Here is an 18,718-nt window from a genome sequence, read left to right as displayed (position 1 = left end):
CTGAAGCTTTTTTAGCATCAGTGTTTAAAAACCTCATGATAAGACTATACCCTTGAGAGGGCCTCTGTTCTCTCCACTGGCTGTGACATTTTTACAAAACTCAGAGATTTGCACCACCTCACAATGGATCAACGCTGAACCTGCTTGGACTTATCAGATGCAGGTTGCAAATTAAAATACAGAAAGATTTAGCTTTTACTTTTTCCATACATGCCAGCTTCCTATTTATCCCAGTCAATTTTTTCAGGCATTTATGACTGTTTTAATTTATTTTGTTATAACCTTCTAAACCTATTTTTTTTTCAATTGCATATGCAGCACTGATGCATCAACATTCAGATACTAACCTGTCTTGGGAAGCCTTTGAAAAGAGTAGGGCTATTTATAAACACATATATGAAAAGGGTTATTAGAAGTTTTCCCTTTTATCCTTCACAATAGTATTTGTGAAAACTCTTGAAAAATAAATATCGTAAAGGAGTATTGTTGTGTATGCCTCCTTTATAATTTTTTTTTGGTTTTCTAACAACCAAACCAGGAGGCACAAACAATGGCAGCATTACAAATGAGGGATGTGGATAAGGAATATAATATATTAAAAAAAAAAAAATCAGTTCTTTCTTTTGAGTAATAAGAAATAAACCCAAGAATATCTTTAAAGATTTTTACAAAGTATTTTACTCTTTTTTTTCCCTTGGGTATTATCAGTATTTCAAGTCTATTTCACAGAAACACAAAACTAATTTATTTAGGTAATCAGTGTATTTACATTTTTTAAATTTACAAGAATTTAAAATTATTTACTGTATTCAAACAAAAGAAGATAATTAGTTTATGGAGGAGTTAAAAAAAAAAAAGACATGTTCCTATTTTATCCCAGTGGAACCAATTACTTTCAGGCACTCTCAGCACTGTTAAAAAAACAGTACCTGTATCCAATGTGATTGCTAGTAAGCAATTATACTTATGGTAATAGGTAAGCAAGAAACACATATCTCCCCTGGGTTCTTCCTGTCACCATGGTACATTTTGGGCTCTCTGCAGCTTTCAAAGAGCTGACAATAATGCTTTTCTGCAACTCAGCCAGCAAAAAACAAACTACATTTCTGATTCAGAAAGAGAAGTAGTTAACTCATGATGAAGATACAAAATAATCATCAAATCCTCTGATCCCTCTTCCACACTGAAAAAGACAGCTGCTAAGCTTGTGGACCACTTCAAAAGCTACTCATTATTTACATTTATTTCCATAAACTGTCAAATTTGTAATATGTAAATAAATACTGTCAGCACATAAAAGCAATCTCTAGAGAGTCTATTTCCCTACCATGAGGCACGTCCACTATAATTCTAATATAAACAGGTGCTTTGCCTCGAAACAAAAGTAACCACATTTTGGTTTGGTTTCTGCCAAAGAAACCAGATACAACCCAAGTTGTGCTTTAGCACACCAAGTAGGACATTCAGCTGTTCATCAGTGCTCAAATTATGGACAGGACCACAAGCTGCTCTCACAAGTATCTTTACAGAGAAATTTAACAGAAGAGATCCAGGCATGTTGATGATGGCTAATTCATAAAAACACATTATCATCACTCTCTAAACCACCAGCATCCTGAAGATGAAATAGTTTATTTTTAATGTGATAATTTCTCCACTTCTTTAAAAATTTGAAAAGTTACTTGGAAAAAAAATAAAAATCAAAAGCTGTAAGATTTAAACTGAGCTTCTGGTTTCCTCGTCATCTTGTTCATGTTATTTTCACGCTTCAACAACCACCTACCAGCAAAGTCACAAGGCTGATTTCTATAAGCAGCAGCAACCAGGACTTATGTGAGGAATCACAGACTGTGTGCATTTACAAACTCTTTCAGACAGATATGTTTTGATATACAAGTTCCATAATTTTCCTCAAAGTCTAGTCAGCAGTCCTTCTAAAGGACATCAGCATCACTTGCGTGGCAGGACCCCTACTTTCTCATAAAAATTAAAGCATAAACTCATAAAAGTGAAAACTGAAGTAATCAAAATTAACATGCAATAAACAAAGCTGCATTTCTATTTACTGCAGTGGTTTGCTGTGTCCAAGGCACACAAAGAACAGTATTTTCCATGGTGTGGTGCAGACTTTTGGAGCTAAAAACTGTAATGACACTACATGGTGGGAGTGCACACTTCCAGGGATTGTGGGGGCATTTGGTAACAAGGAAAGAGCACAAAGCAATGAAGATGCTACTGTGCTGCTGCTTCTCTGGTGGCACCAGCTCACAGCTGCAAACCACTGATAACGTGTTAAGGTGAAACTCGTCTATATGCCTGTGTGCTGCCTCACTCATGACAGACCGTGAAAAGGTAGTAACCACTAGAAACGGCACATAATCAAAACCTGTGCTTCTTACAATAAATTCAGCATCAGGGGGGAAAAAAGCATACTGATAGGGTTGCAGGAGTACAAACTGGCTAGGAAGATAAGCAATAACATATCAAAAAACGTTTGCACGCTGTGCCATAATTCAGTATTAGAGTCTTCATCCAGAAGTGGAGTACCCACTTCACATGAATCCACCCTCTGGATGGCCCTGGAGTCACTAAGCAGACGAACTTCACTCTTTTAATAAAAATCACTAAAGAAACAACAACTGTTTATCAGAATAACTTGGATAACCATTGCATTTGTACTATCTTGATGAAATATTTTCCGAATGTAACATAATTAAAGAAAAAAAATTCCTGCTGTCAATCACAGGGTACCTTGGTCTCCTCTAGACAGCTCAAGCCAGAGAACTCAAGCCAGGGACAGCAACTCCAGAATGACAGAAACAAGATTTCTCTTTAGGCATGAAACCTGAAATTATCTGCCTAGGGGTGGTAGTCCAAAAGGCACTCTGCTCCAAAGATCTGCCGGTGTACACATCCCGGGACAGACTGAAATGACTAAGGGAAGGGACTTATATCCCTTGGCCTCAGAAACAGGCCACCAAGGAATCAGAACCAATGTTCACAAGTCCTGTCAAGAACTGCACCATCTGGAATGACCCAAGGGTCAGAGATACTGCTTTGGATTTCTGGTTATCTCCTGCCCACTGAAAGATGAGATTCAATCATCCCAGAAGGGAAGCTCAATGCTGTGGAGAAATTCCCAAAACTACTGGATCTGGCCAGCCAGTAACCCTCTGTGAGTATATTCTACCTTCAAGCTGCTATGTAGAAGTGTCCAACTCAAGGTCTCTCTGCTTAGAAACTAGAGAATCTTCCCAGAAAGTCACTGACCTACTTTCTAATAACTTGCCATCAGTGAAGGGAATATGGAAAAATCAGACAAATTTCAGAAGATAGGATATTGATAAAAATAAATAAAAAGGAAAAAGTTCACACAGAACTCATTAAGAGGATGAGGAATTCAGCAAAGCATAAGACTTGTTTAGCTGCCATGTCAAAAAGTTTTAGATTTTGCTTCCTCAGTCTCTCAGTATGCTTCTCAAAAGCCTGATCAGCTCAAGGAAGATTCAAGTCACAGCAATTGGCACTTCTAATGAGAAAGAAGTACTATTGACCAGACAGGCCTTGCCACAAATAGTAAAATATAACTACATTTTATTCTTACCTTTGCTTTCCTCAGCAGAAAGTTTTTCTTCAGAATCATCTATAGGATTTAATGAAGATTTTTCAGTGGAAAGAGGTGATTTGGACACATTGGTCTGCTCAGGTTCAAGTCTGGACCTAGAAGAACAAGAGCCTATAATTTAACTGATACTACACAAAATGAGAACCACAGGTTACTAAATCCAATATTTTAACTCTTGCAGACTTCACACTAAAGATATTCCAGTCAAGATACAAAATGTACTTAGCAACTTTCACTGAAATATTATTACAAAGGCAAAGAAAGCACGAATAGTATTCCTGGCCAAAACACACCACGTGTTCAGAGTTGAGGAGAATACTGAAGGCTAGAGCATAAAAATACAGACACTTTAATAAACTTCCTTTCAAAAATCCAGTGTATTAAAATATTTATCTTTAAAAAAAAAAACAACAACATTTTGGTCATACTGAAAAATTCTTTTTAGTAGCATGGTCAGCACTACTACTTTATTTTTTCAAGTGATAACTGTAATTTTACTTTATATTTTCAATCATCATAAGGGAAAAGTAAGAAAATACAAAATACAACAGAATTAGCTTTTTTTATACTACATGTAGGTCCCTATTATGTAATTTTAATACAAAGGCAATACAAAACATGAGAAGCTCATTCTATGATTATATTCTAAGTACTTGTCAAGTATGTTTCAGTGTGGCACCAAAAAAGTCAAAAATCAGTGGCAACATATTTTTTCCAGTAAATTTCTGTGATTTATTGTTGTCTACAATGAATTCTGTAACTGGTACATAGCAGATAGTTAAATGCTTAGCAATTACGCCACTGGAGAAGGTAAAGAACCAAAAAACCAAAAAGCAATGGGCTGAATCACCTGCTGTGCCAACTTCATCACTTCCTCCCCTCACAAATATAATCAACAGTTAATCTCATTATCATCTGCAATTCTCCCCTGTGCCTAACAGGTGATGCATTTTGTGTTCCTTTCCTTCTTTGCATTGTGTCTAAGTTCTAACCCATAATTAGAAAATTCTACAAAAAACAGAATATAATGCATTAGTCATCCCTGAGTGACTGTTATTTAACAAGAAAAAAACAGTAGCAGGGAACCTTTCTTAGTTATAAAACCTCTGTAAGTACTGGGCTTTTGGTAATTTTACAAAAAAGAACTCTTCTTCTCTCATCTCCTCCCTCTCAAGTCCTAATTTGCCTAATAATAAGGAAAAAAATACTTATCTAGATGTCTATGCAGTTCAAATAATAGTTTTGAGACTAATAATATTAAATACCAATTCCCCAGCTAACAAAACTATCAGCTTGATTTTAATAATTGCATACATAATTCACAAAATGCTCTAATGGGAAAAGAAGTTTTAAATTGAAATGAAATATAATCTTGAATACCAATAAACACAAAAATTGAAAATCTCAACCAAGTATCTTTACAGAAATAAGTGCTTGTGTTTCTATTTCTCAGCTTTTATTTACAGGGAACTAGTCCTAACTGGCAGAACTTTTTAATCAAAAAATATGAGTTAATACACAAAGACAACTTCTGTAAAAAAATTATAATACTCAGGCAATTTGTTGAAGAGCTTAGGATGGTTATCAGTATGAAAGGAAACATGATGAAATATATTTCTATTGCAAACCTTTCAGTATTGTCTGATACATATTTTAAATTGACTAAACGGCAGGAAAGAAGAGCTGCACTAGAATTAATTTACTTCTAAAGAAATGTATTCCTTTATTGTTTGTTGTCCTTACTTTGTACAGTATGCTAATGTAGGAAACTTCCAATTTAAAATGAACAAAGTGTCTGGGATGCATTGTTTAAAGAACGCCTAGTTCTTTTAAGTGAAGGTACACTTCTCATCACATAAAGCATCTGCTGAAATCCTTGGGGAAATCACAAATTAACTATACCATTTTTCTTCGAGTCGTAATAAATGTTGGGTTATGCCCTGTGATTTATTTAAATTGAATTTTAATTTAAATGACAATTTGGCAATTATATGACATCTGCAATGCATACAGACTCTACCTGGTCAACATCACTTTTCTAGTTCTTACATCCATAAAGAGAGGCAAAGAGGTACATCATGTTTCTACTTGCCATGAACACCTGTCATCTCAAGTAGCATTTACTAACAACAGTCTCTTGCTTTAGCAGAAAGATAGGGGCTTAAAAAAAAAAAAAGGGGGGGAAAAAAGAAAGCCAGAAAGAGAATAGGAGAGAAAAGTGATCATATATTGTACCTAAACAGACAGTATCCTAAATGGCATATCTTTGAGACAACCCATCTTTGAGACATGTTACCAATGCAGGATTTTGTTGTAAATAATTTTGTTCAGAATATTACTTAATGGGACACATAAAAATACTTTGGTGCATTTGTAGAAGTCAAATAGGTTTATTAACCCACATTTTTCTGATTTGGTGCTTTAATCCTTTACCTACGTGAGAAGTACAGCACTCTATTAGCGCTCTGTAAAAGAGCCCTGGAATGCACCTGCTGACAGCAGAAGATTTTAATCCAACCACAGATTTCCATTAAAACAATCTCCTTAGAATCTAGCCACGAATAACAGTTTTGTTGAATGTCCTACAAGCAAAAGGTACAGTTAACTATTTTTGACACTACTCACAGTCTCTTCTTATCTATCACTCGCTTAACTCGGATAGCTCTTTGTTCAGAATACAGCTTGCACACTCCTGTTCAGGATAGCAGTAAACAAAATTTCAGGTTAGAAGAGCAAGATTCCTTTCTTGGAAAATGCAATCATCTATTTTTAACCATGCAATAAATACAAAGTACTTTTTAAGTAATCTTCAATGAAGTCCAAGACAGCGGTTCTGTGCTCCTTTACCTGAGCAGACAGGACACCCCTGTGTGCTGAAATACAAAAGAAAGATACAGGAGAATCTTGTAACTTTTTACTGAATTCCAAAACAGTCTGCACTTTCAGTTGACATGAAAGTTATACTCAAAAGCCTATTTTAAATACAACTATATTTAAATATAGGTTCTCTAAACCAGCAAATCATCACAAGAAATCAAAAAATAAAGCCAGCTAGTGTCTTACATTATTTTTATATATGCCAAGAAGTTATATCAATTAAATTTCTAAACAGGACTAGGTATCATCTAGCTAAGCACAGCAACACAGATCTAGAGATTTAACTTGCTTAAAATATCAAACTTCTTCAAATTCTCCAGTGTATAGACTATGTGGAAGTATTTGAGATTTATTGTGTCAAACATCCTTTTAATTCACATATATTGATATTTCTTATGTTTACACTATGTAGTTCCCATGCATGCCTGACTTTCACTGATTCTGAATAATGTTACAACTGTTTGGATAGCATTTCACAGCTGATGAAAATCTTTGATGTATCAACAAAACACAGAGCTACAGCAAGTCAACTTGAAAACGGCCAAACAGAAATTCTCTCCGCAACTTCCACAAGATAGTGTAGTAGAGATATGATCCCATATTCAAGTTGTCAAAAATGCTGTTAATTTACCAGAACTCTGTTAAAGTTATTTAATTATCTCGAACTTGGACATATTATACCTGTAATACCTTACAGATAGACAAGCTAGAAAGAGGCAACCATTGAATTTAGGGAGCTTTGGTTCAGGCCTCTGTGCCACAGTGATGAATTACTACTCAAGTTGTAAATATTTAAGACTCTTTTTTTACACATGTTACCTGGTGTATTTGAATAAATAAGTAAAATTCCATGCTCTGACCTCTCTTTCCACTAACATTTAAGAAAATGAAGTACAGTACTAAACATCCAACAGGACAAAACAGATATACACAGAAAGGCAATGAGACTTCACTAATCTCTTTCTAAAAGTGTTTCAGATTCACCATGCAATATTCAGCATTACATTACCCTTCATCAATAACTGAGAAAAAACATGTAAGAGCTGCTTAGTTTACCTTCTGTTCTCAGTTGATGAATGGCATCAGCACACGTTCTCATAAACACCTGAGCATCTTGATCTATCTGATCACGCTCTGTATCCGTCATCCTCCCATACTCAGACATAATATGGCTGAGAAACAAGACAAACTTGTCACTTACAAAATCCCCAACATAAAATCCACAAGTACACATCTTAGACCTTCCCAGTCAACATCTTCACAAGAACTTTTCTGGAACACTGATTTTCATGGAAAAAGCAGTAAAAAGTTCAATAAATATCACTGATAAAAATGCCACTTCTAGCAAGTTTTTTTAACCTTTTTTTTTAAACACTTTTACTAGTAAAATATATTAAAAAGCAATATATCCTATCATCTTGTACATAATCAAATACTGAGCAGATAAGGAGAAAATACTACTAGAAAATATATGACTGCCCTCAGCACTTATTCCAGTGAAGTTTATTTAAATTCTAAAAACATGAAAAAATTAAGATAATGGAATAGTGCAAATACTGAAAGAAGTACAAAAAAAAAAGAAGGAATTTATTTTAGTTAAATATATTTTCATTATCCTAAATAATAAATAGCCTCAATAAAATACAGAGCTTTATTTTTAAAGTAGCTGTACTATGAAACCTGTGAATTCAAAACAGACTAAGAATACTAGAAAATAATGCACATTTTTAATATCAAGTTGAATGTAATATTCATGAAAACCTATTGCCATTGTTTATTTCTATTTTAGACTATACATAATGCATTTAGTATTTTCTAATTGTATTAATACATATTTTTCTTATTAAATTAATAAAAATAGAGGCCTGTTTTTAAAATATTAACACACTGTAGGTAACCACCAGAAAAGCATACTGTATAAAGGTATTTAACAGTGTTTCCACAGCCATAGGTGACAGCATGATAAAACTTTGCTACAGCAGCTTATACTATATTCATCTTGAGTTTCCTGATGATATAGTGATCACAGCCTATTATATCTGCTCTTTATAAAAACAGAAAGAAAACCTTAACTTATACGCACATTTGAATTTACTATTTTTATAAGTGAACATTTCCTCATGTATAATGCAATGATATTAATGCAGCAATACAAGTGAAAAGAAAGGATCTTCAATTTGCAAAACTAGCTCGCCAAAGCTCCCCTGTGTCTACTGCAGTCCCTGCCACAGGAACGCCCACAACCAGTTCACACAACCCCACCTCATCAACTCTCATCATACACAAACACATCAGTTCCTTCCTGCATCACTGATGTACTGTAAGAATGGGCCTATCAGACCTCTTCCACAAAGTTTTAAGTGTACTGTAATGTCCTTGAGTATTATACCAAAATCTCTTCATTCCCATTCCGCATAACTGCTTGCACATCAAAAATCAGCACATGGTTCATCTGCCTTAAAAATTAGTTTCTGCTTACTGGCCAGCTAGTACACCAGCACAGATTAGCAAGCAAACAGTAAGACAAACAAATTAGAAGGAATATTCTGTATTTCACATGTTTATTTCCAACACTGCCGTGTATTGGAGATCTAAGTATCAGGGCTTTTTTCCCCCCTCTGGTTAAAACTATTCTAAATGTCATAAAATTAATTTTTAATACTTACAGAAAACCAGCCATATATAGTGTTTCCATTTATCTTTTACTAGCTGAATTGTTTCTCTTTGGTCAGGCCTGACAGGTTTCATAAATTTGCAGCAGAATCCCTATCCCAGCTGTAATCAGTGATTTTTAACTCTAATTTGCACTTTCTGAGAAATCAAATTCTGAATGATGAAAGATTTGAAATTGCCTGATTTTAAAAAAATCTAATAGAGGGGCTTTTCCCAACTTTGCTAAGATGATATATTGGCAGTTAAAAACAGAACATAACTCATATTGTTAAATATTTTAAGACAGACCTCTCCCATACTCCCTTTGCACAGCTTGTATAGATGACTCTTTTTGTTACTTGTCTGTGGCATAAGCAAGCTCTTAGAATGTGTAAAGTCAGAAAATGCATTCCTACAACCACCTCCACACAGGCCCAGACAGAAGGGGACCATGAAGTTCATCTGGTATGGATGGCATAAGGTATAACATCCTTCAGTGGGCTCTGTCTACAGAGTTACTTGAGCACACAGATTTAGCTGGAAAATGAGCACGGAGTACATTTATTAGTGGTAATGTAGTGATATGCTGAGGATAACTGCAACAGCTTTAACATTGGGAAGCAAGTTGTTAAGTTACGTCTCCTAGTTGCTAATAAAAAAAGGGTCGATCTTAAACAGGAGTTTCACAGCTTCAAAGCTAGCAAAACACAGCTTAACCCAGTACACAAGAAATAGAATCCTTTTCCTTTTCTAACTGCTTACAGCTTACACAGCGTCTGGCACTGGTGCTTTTGAACATGAGCTGGTCAAGCAACTCGGAGGCAAGGATACCTGAAACCCAACCTCCTTGGGAAGGCAAGAATGGAGTCACACAATCATATCCCATTATGTCAAAACACATATGGCATCCACTAGTATTAACAGGGTACTGAAGTCCCCATTGCACTCCCCAGTAAATCTGCACATGGAGATTACACTGAAAATTCACTTAATCATCATCCTCCAATCTTACCGGAAAAAGAACCATTCATTAAAATAAAACAGGCCAAAGAAAAACAAAACCACGTGAATATATCAGACAAAAAACAAACGAACAGAAAAAAAATCCAGCTGTGTCTCTTATGTCAGAGATATAAATACTTGCTCAGAAGTGCAGTGGCAGTATCACAGCAATGGACTGATCCGTCACTAAATCAAGAAAGGCCAAATAAACCAGGTTTTCCAGAAATAATGAGAAACAGTAGCCAAGACGTGTACTGGCTAATGCATGGAGATAAAGAAGGGACAAAGGAGGAAAATAACTTCCTCTGGATTTTTATCCTAGTTAATATGAGAAAACTTCACAACTTGGGCTGGAAGGCAACTTGATTTATTTGTAATTTCTAAGATGGTGGGTGAAGAGTACAACGAAGACAGTGACCCTTTAGCTTACTGCTTCTAAATCATCTGAGCCCAATTTAGTACCTCTCTCATTTTGAACTCATCATAGTTCTTTGTTGATATTTTCATCAACCACATCAAGTGTCAGACAATACATGAACAACAGGCTGCTGAGTAAATGAGTGTATGAGAAAGAGAGCTATGGGAATGAGGCCACAGCACAAGTGTACCTGAAGGTACAGTGGCTCCTGGAATAATGCTGAAGGTAAACTTAATATATCCCTCCTATCTGTATGACAAAGATGTGCTCTTGAATGGAACTAACCAACTTCCAAAAAAGCCCAGGGTGTATGCACATTCATACAGTGATCAGAAACAGAAGACCAAGTCCTGGAATAAAATAGGAAATGCATCAAATGAAGGGATGTATCCTCACTGCCAAGAACTAGGAGAGACTAAGCCAATGAGAGGTTAATGAAAAGATGAAGTTTAGCAACTATCTTAAAAAAACTCCGTTAAAGGGGAAAAAAAGCGCAGAGGACTCACAGACCACTCAGCCTAGAAAAATGTAAGAATAAATAAGTAACATTTAAGCACTTAGGAAAGAACAGAAAGATCACCAATAGCCAAGATGTATCAGGACTATGCCACAGGCAGTGTAATTTACTGCTGGGATGCAGTAATAGGTCTTATGGATGGAGGACAAGCAACCATTGCTATATTTTTTAGTATGGCTTTTGTTACCATCTCACACAACATTCTCATAAGCTACCAGTGAATAAATGAGTTAGAAGAAACAAGCACCATATGAATCTGAAACTGGAAAGTTGAACTTGGGAGTAGTTGTATACCAAAACAGAAGGATGTACTGAGCTGTGTTCCACAGGATTTTGTTCTGAATCTGATGCTATTTAATACTTCCATTAACAACTCAGCAGAATGGAGTATATGCTTACTAAACCTGCAGAGGCATAAAGTTAAGCAAATTAAAACTGTATCAAGAAAACAAGACTTCAGTTCAAAACAATACTGCCAACCTGGAGAAATGACATGAAGAATTCCAATAAGGAATGGTCAGAGGCTCTTTGCTGGAGCAGGAACAATTATCTGAACCCACAGAGAATGGGGAAGAACTGATCAGGGAACAGTACTTCAGAAAGTCAGCTGGGATTGTATCAGATCATAAACCAAACATAACAACAACATGTTGTTGCATAAAAAGTCATCATTACAATGGGTCCTCATTACAGTGAGGATATGAAATCTCACTTAAAGAAACATTTAAAAGCAAGCAAAGCACTAGCAGTTCTCTTCTGGATGTTTCAGCCATGCTTCTTCCAGCTTATTTTGCTGGCAAAGCACAAGGGAGAGGAGCTGATGGAGGTGTTACATCAGCTTTTGGAATTACTAACCTTCTGCTGGTGCATAAAATATTTTCTCCTTACTAAGTCAATAAAGACAACAAATCAAGAAGAAAACCTTGGTTTTCTTCCAACAGTGTATTACGAAAGAGAGAGAAGCAATAAGCAGAAAAAAAATCAGTTCTAAAATATTGATACATGCTGTTTTTAGAAGAGGTTTCCCCCACTTACCACCTGCAGATACTGCCTTGCAAATACATAAAGAAAGGCTCCTTGTCAGTATTCAAGGACATGGCTGTACAACCTTAGTTGCAAATACAGCAGACATTTTAAAACTTCTTCCCTGTGGGCATCTAGTATGTTTTAGATTGTCTGATTTCCTATTTAACAAAGATTTGTGCATTTTCATTTACCGCCTTTTTTCATCTAAATGCTGTCTGACATAAATCCAAGGTAAATGCTTGTCTACTCAAATGACAAAACATTCCACAACAACCCACGTAAAATGTATTTTTTTAATTCTGTGTGGAAGCCTCAGCTACTGGAACAGGCAGTACAGGCAAACCTGAATTAGCATTTTCAGTTTCGTAACATATTGCTGAGAAATTCCGGAGTGCTAGTACAAAAAACCTACTATTTCTGAAATGTGATATATTATCTTAGTGCAATTAAAAAAGAAAATATAAATAATTTGAAAATAATTCCCTGGAGAACAGGAAAGTCTCTATAGATCATCTATGTTTTACTATCATTATAACAAACAAAGTCTTGCTTCCTGTAAAAATGTGATTAAGCCTAGACAAGAAAGCAGCCTGGCATTGTACAGGAGTCAGTAAAACAGTATTTTTAGAGTCCTTTAATGGCTGCTTCTTTTCTTTTATTGTTAAAGACATGAAAACACTCTCCATGAAGCACTGTGTAAGCATCCAATGATTTTCATTCAAGTGGTAAATGATGTAACTGATTTATTGCCTTTAGACAGGTAAATGCTTACACAGATAAATACTAGGGCAGGAGATATAATTACTGGGCACCAACATCATGTTTTAAGACAGAAAAATAATTTGTTCAGAATTTTTTTAAAGTATATTATTAACAATTGGAATGTTCAAACACTTAATTGCATAGGACCACAGGAGTATGTAATGAAGATGTATGAGAAGCCACTCATCCAGCCTTTCCCATGGAAAAAGTATCATTTCTATTCAGAAGCCATCTACACCAGACTGATCGGCTACATAAGTATCTCTGCAGTTGCAAAACACAATATATTAGATGTCTAATAATTCCAGATGGGAAGGTCTTCTCTCAAACATTTTCCTTTTACATGAGGTTCTGCGATCAGAATTTGGAATTCCCTCAATTCCTTTCCAGTGTCTGATTAAAAGAGTAGGAATCTTTAAACTTGAAAGAGCCTTCAGAAAAAACAGAGGAATCCCGAGAACCATTTCAAATTCCCAAGTGTTAGGGCACTAGTTCCTCAAATCATATTTAACACAAACATACAAACTGTCTTGGTGATTCAATGATCAAAAGCATGAAGGAGCTGATGATGAAAAGAAGGCACAAGTTGTTCACAGATGAAACATCAGACAAGTTACCAAAGACTGAAGACAGGATCTCACGGAGCATAGTGTAAGAAGCAATGTAGGGATGTGTTACAGCAAATGGATTGAAGGAAAGGATATAGACAATGTGTAGCAGTCAATACACTAAAAACGGGAAGGTAAGTAACAATCCTCATCTAAAAGGAATGAAAACCTACATGTAGGAGAAAGCAAATAAATCCTGATAAACAGGAGAAGATAAAGGTGTAGTGGTTTCTAAGTCAGTAAGCTTAGATCACTGCATCAATAGTTTCATGCGCTTTGCCATTTACATATTTTATAAATAACAGTCAAATCAAGAAGAAAGAAGGTGAATAAGCAATCTTGAGGGGTTTTGGGCTCAATTTAGGTATTTCAGTAAAATATTTAAAGTTTGATAAAATGGGTCAGGGCCTCGCTTTCAAATAACCCTTCCTCCAGTTGACTTTCACATTGCTAAAAATTTTCCTCTAAAAACGAAATAGAGACATCCCCTCTATGGTAGGATATTTTATGTATGCCAAAAATAAAAACTCTATTATTAAAGAATTTATAGTCTGAAAAAGTAAGGTCAAAGAAGCAATCAAGAACCTGGATGTAGCACATCATGAAGAAGTTTTAAAAGGCATACAATAGTTCAACTTGGTAACTCAAAAGCTGAATTACACCAACATATTGCACTAGTTGGAAAAACAAATAGCAGGACTGACAAAATACAGAGTAGTCAAATTTCAAGAACAAAATTAAATCTCCTACATAAATTTCAGGACAGCCTTTTAATATTAAATTGTTCAAAAACTGACCCAATTATATAAGTATTGAAAAGTTACTGAAACTGCTGTTTGAGAGCAGCATTTGCTAAGACTGTCAGACTGACAGCATCCACAAAGTAGAACAGCATAAACAATCTTGTATGTAATTTGACAGTACTACCTATTTTAAGTTTGACCATTAAGGACAGGATCAACTGCAATCGCAGATGAGATCTGCAGGATTACTTATGGTTTAATAAAGGAAATGACACTTCTTTCCTCTCCCTAATGAATACCTGAGGGTCAGGTGTGTTTGTGGGAACAGCACTGAGAATTACCATGATAACTTGTTACAACAGAGTTTACAGAAAAAACATTAACAATTTTAGAAATTGAAATAACTTGGACAAATTTTTAGTCCTCTAATCACTTTCATTTTATGCACAGTACTGTTAATACAAACAGTACTCAAAATTTAACTGCCTCTGACTGTTCTCGCTGCAGTTACTTGCAGTTTCTCAACCTCTGCATTCACATGAAATTTTCACACAGTAAACCCAGTTACTTCAGCATTAAACAGCTCCACCTTGTGTTGTTCGTGACCTATTCCAACAGGCATTGAAAAGCAGGGAGTCAGTTGTAACACGTAACTGTACAGTTACTTCTGCTTGCTGCTTTGGAAAAGCAGTCCCTCATCCACCTCATACACAGAATTGACACCCCTGAGCTTCACTTTCACCAACTACAAATAGTTCTCAAGGTCTCCCACTTACAAAAATATGCCATCTTCCTTTACTGGTTTCACTTTCGAAACAACAAAATACAGCTTTTAAAAATCTCAGGGAGACAAAAGAAGGGTGCCAGAAGTCTTCTAGTAACTTACTTAGCAGCACATTTTGATTCCACTGATTGGGCAGTATAGCTTTTGCTGTGATAGACCCTTTCAGGCCCTGAAGTTATTTCTCAGAAAGACTGTTCCTCCAACATGGACTTGCTTGTCTGTTCTATTGCCTTCTCCTGGGGAATGGATATCTATCTCGATATTGCTTCTATTTGCTATCTGTGAAGCTTTCAACCCAAGATGACTCAGGTTGCATTTTCTCTACTTTGATTGAAGGACAAGCTCAGCTTTAGTCAGGGTTGTGGCAGAACTGGAATGCAGACAGGGCTGACTCACTAAGTTTGCATGAAACAAAGTTTCATTAAAAAGCAAGTTTTACATTTCTCAAATGAAACTATTACTTGTACTCAGTTCACCAAAACACAAGTTGCATTAACATTTAGCTCTTAGGATAACTTGATTTAGTATCTGCAAGCCACAAGACCCTATTTTTTTCTTACTAACAACCACCTGTAAACTTGTATATTAACCTTCTAAAAATCCTACTACTAAAGCTGTCAGCAGTAAGTAGATACAGCAGTTTTGAATGTTTCCTAACGGCTGAAGAGAATCAAAACTTTCTTGACACAGGAATAACTAGCAGAGATGAACCCTACTGTTTTTGTCACAGAAAAACAAATCTTGTGCTGCTGTCCCCTGACACTGTATCCTCCCTGGTGTCCTCCATCTGGAATTTGTATTCCAGCATCTGAAGAGTTTGCATCATTCTTCTCCAGGACCTGCTGAGGCTACCGACTGCACCCTTTGTGTAGGTGCAGTGTCACAGGTGAAAGGGAAAACCTGAATCACTGAACCTGGTACCCTGCTGTCTCGAGAACCACTTCAGAAACTTACTCTGCAGGTCCTTAAAAGGTGTGGGACTCAGACTTCTGGGTTTTTTTTCAGAACTCACTCCTAAGAGCCAGAAATAATTTTCAAATTCTGAGCCTCATTTTATTCAGGCACATTGTCTTCTTGGGACAGCACTATTCCTCATCTCACAGTAGCTTACAGTAAGACAAGTGATAATTAAATAAATAAATATATCTATTTAAACACAATGCACACTTACCTATAAGCATTAATGTAATCCTTTCTGTGTTGTAGAAGAAAATCTTTCAGCTTTCCAATATGAGAAATCTAAATGAACAAAAATAATTGAAATTTCAGTCAGATAACTATTTTATGTTTGAAGTTCAGTATTCTGCACTTCAAATAAGAATTTGTAAAATTATTTATTCTGTAATAAAATTAAATAATAAAATTTATTCTTTTATACTAGCATTTTCACATTTGCCAAGCATCTAAAAAGATGTGCTGTATGAAGGTTCCGCTCAGATTAAAAATAGTAAAAATACATGTCTTCTATCCAAAAAGCATAAACCAAACACTAAATATAACTACAATATTAACATTAAAAATATTAAATATGATAACACAAATCAGTATCTAAATTGTCAATCCAGAATTTAATGTACACTTTGGAAATAAATTAATTTTGGAAGACTAAACTCTTTACTGATGAGATAAATATTCAAGTTATTATAACTTGTAGGCCAAAGGTGCCATCCCTCTCCTTTCTATTTTTGCCATAATACAGTGACCAGTTTGTGCCCAAACTGAAGTAGCATCTCTATCATCTTAGTCATTACTAAGTTTTGCCAAAACACACGCCCCAGTCAAATTTCTGCTTCTGGATTTCCACCTCACTGTGGATAACTTTTACAATAAATCACTCTATTTTCTTTATAAAGAAATCTTTACAAAGATCCTTTGCAAAGAAGAAAGAAAAGGAAAATCTGATGAACTTTTGCAAACTTCAGTCTGATTTAGAAGATTTTGTGTAGCATAAGAAGCTGCTTATTTTGGAAAATGGAGGAACTACAGAAATGTGGCTTAATTTGTCAGAGAAATGAGATGGCTACCAATATGACTTCCTGGCAAGTCTTGAAGAAGACATGATGGGGAGAAGGGAGGAGAATTTTATACATTAATGGTATATATTTTCAGAGGGATCCAGGGGGAACCTTTTTAAAGCATATTCTTAAATATTCATTAATAATTCAGTGTAAAAAAAGCATACAGGGAATTTTACATAACAAAAGTTGGCTTAGTTTATAAATGCAATAAATGTGGTTTACTCAATGTATCTGGGAAAAAGCATCAGAAGCTGTTCAACTCCTAAAATCCTATTTTCATGCAAATGGTCCTTGTAATTAAACAAACAAAAAAACCACAGAGAAAGAACACAGAATAGTTTGGATAAATAGAAGATTAATTCCTCCAATTACTTTTTTTCAAAAGATCAGCAGCTTTTTGAAAAAAGAGGGAAAAAAACATAGTTATAAGACCACAGTGATATGTACAACTCAAATGTTTCCGTGTGCAAATAAAAATGCGTCCATTTCCCTATTATTATTTGCTCTGTTTCATTTTTACTATAACTCATTATATTGGATAACCATTTCCCCAGTTTTCATGTTTAAAGTTTTCTGTGTGATTAACAGCTCAGGGAATTTCATCACATTCACAGAAAACTGAGTTCTGTCAGTACCCTCAGCAGATCCAAAGTTTCCTGAAGCGCATTAGCACCATCATCCACAATAAGAAGGGAAACACTGCAGTCGCTACAAGTCCAGTGAGGCGCACAAAGTCAGTTAAAGCATCCTGCAGATGTTTCTTCTCATTGCCACTTGAACTCATTACTTGTACAGTAATCTCTTCCTCAGCTCAGACTTGGTATGTCATCAAATTTGTTGAATAGGTAAATTACGCTTGACTATGAAAGCAAAACATTTAAAACAGTCATACAGAGTTTCAATGGAACAAAAATACTTGATAGGCAGAAAGACAGTACTACAGAAAACAAAACAAATGTAAAATAAGAAACATGTTCAAAACATTTACATTAATATGTGAACAAACGCTAAACTAGAAAATGGATTAGCAAAATTTTGTAAGCAATAAATCTTAATATTACTGCAATAGCTACAATTTAGGAGTGATTAACAAGCAGAAAGAATCAGAATGACAAGCAAGAACACTGTCTTACAGTAATTAATTCATCTAGTCACAAAGAGCATTCTATTTAGGCTAAAATTGTCATCGTGTGTTTGAATTGCACTGACCCCACTTTGCCTCTCCTCCATTTGTAAAGCTATTTTCATGAATTTAGAATGACACCATTATGCCCATACTCACACCAAGCTCTTAGTTCCCAAGATTTGCATCAGAAGTGAGACTTCTTGTTCTACTTTCCCTCAAATTCTAACAACATCTTCTGTGATCCTGCACTGCTGATATTTATTTCTCTTTTGCCTCTTTTTACAGTGTACTACTGGAATAGCTTTGAATTCAATTTGTCATTACCACATCAACAAAATGAAACAATTTTTATGAAAAAGAAGGTCTCACTAGCATTAATGTGAATTTTATCCAAATAAAAAGATTGGGTCTTTTTGTATGATGCTCAATCTTCTGCAGACACAAAATATCTCTTATTATACAAATATAAATCTTGAAGATATCTCCAGGGTCATCAAGCTGCAATTATTTTGGTGTTATCAGAGGCACACCATACACTCTTTACAAAGGTATCAAGCTCC

The 18,718-nt window shown here is 35.3% G+C and overlaps 1 protein-coding gene across 1 annotated transcript in view; it reads right to left on the bottom strand.

Annotated features, from left to right (window-relative positions):
• Nucleotides 1-18,718, bottom strand: part of STX18 (syntaxin 18) — a 64,092-nt gene that overhangs the window by 14,707 nt on the left and 30,667 nt on the right. The window contains exons 2-6 of the mRNA XM_050338593.1: nucleotides 16,186-16,253; nucleotides 7,559-7,674; nucleotides 6,421-6,498; nucleotides 6,251-6,317; nucleotides 3,605-3,720 (exon numbers count right to left, since the gene is read on the bottom strand). Of these exons, the coding sequence (XP_050194550.1) occupies nucleotides 3,605-3,720; nucleotides 6,251-6,317; nucleotides 6,421-6,498; nucleotides 7,559-7,674; nucleotides 16,186-16,253 (445 nt within the window). The remainder of the gene's footprint in view (nucleotides 1-3,604; nucleotides 3,721-6,250; nucleotides 6,318-6,420; nucleotides 6,499-7,558; nucleotides 7,675-16,185; nucleotides 16,254-18,718) is intronic.

This window comes from Myiozetetes cayanensis, unplaced genomic scaffold (assembly GCF_022539395.1).
Source record: "Myiozetetes cayanensis isolate MyiCay16 unplaced genomic scaffold, myiCay2020 scf7, whole genome shotgun sequence".
NCBI lineage: Eukaryota > Metazoa > Chordata > Aves > Passeriformes > Tyrannidae > Myiozetetes > Myiozetetes cayanensis.
This window is presented reverse-complemented; position numbering and strand designations above follow the sequence as displayed.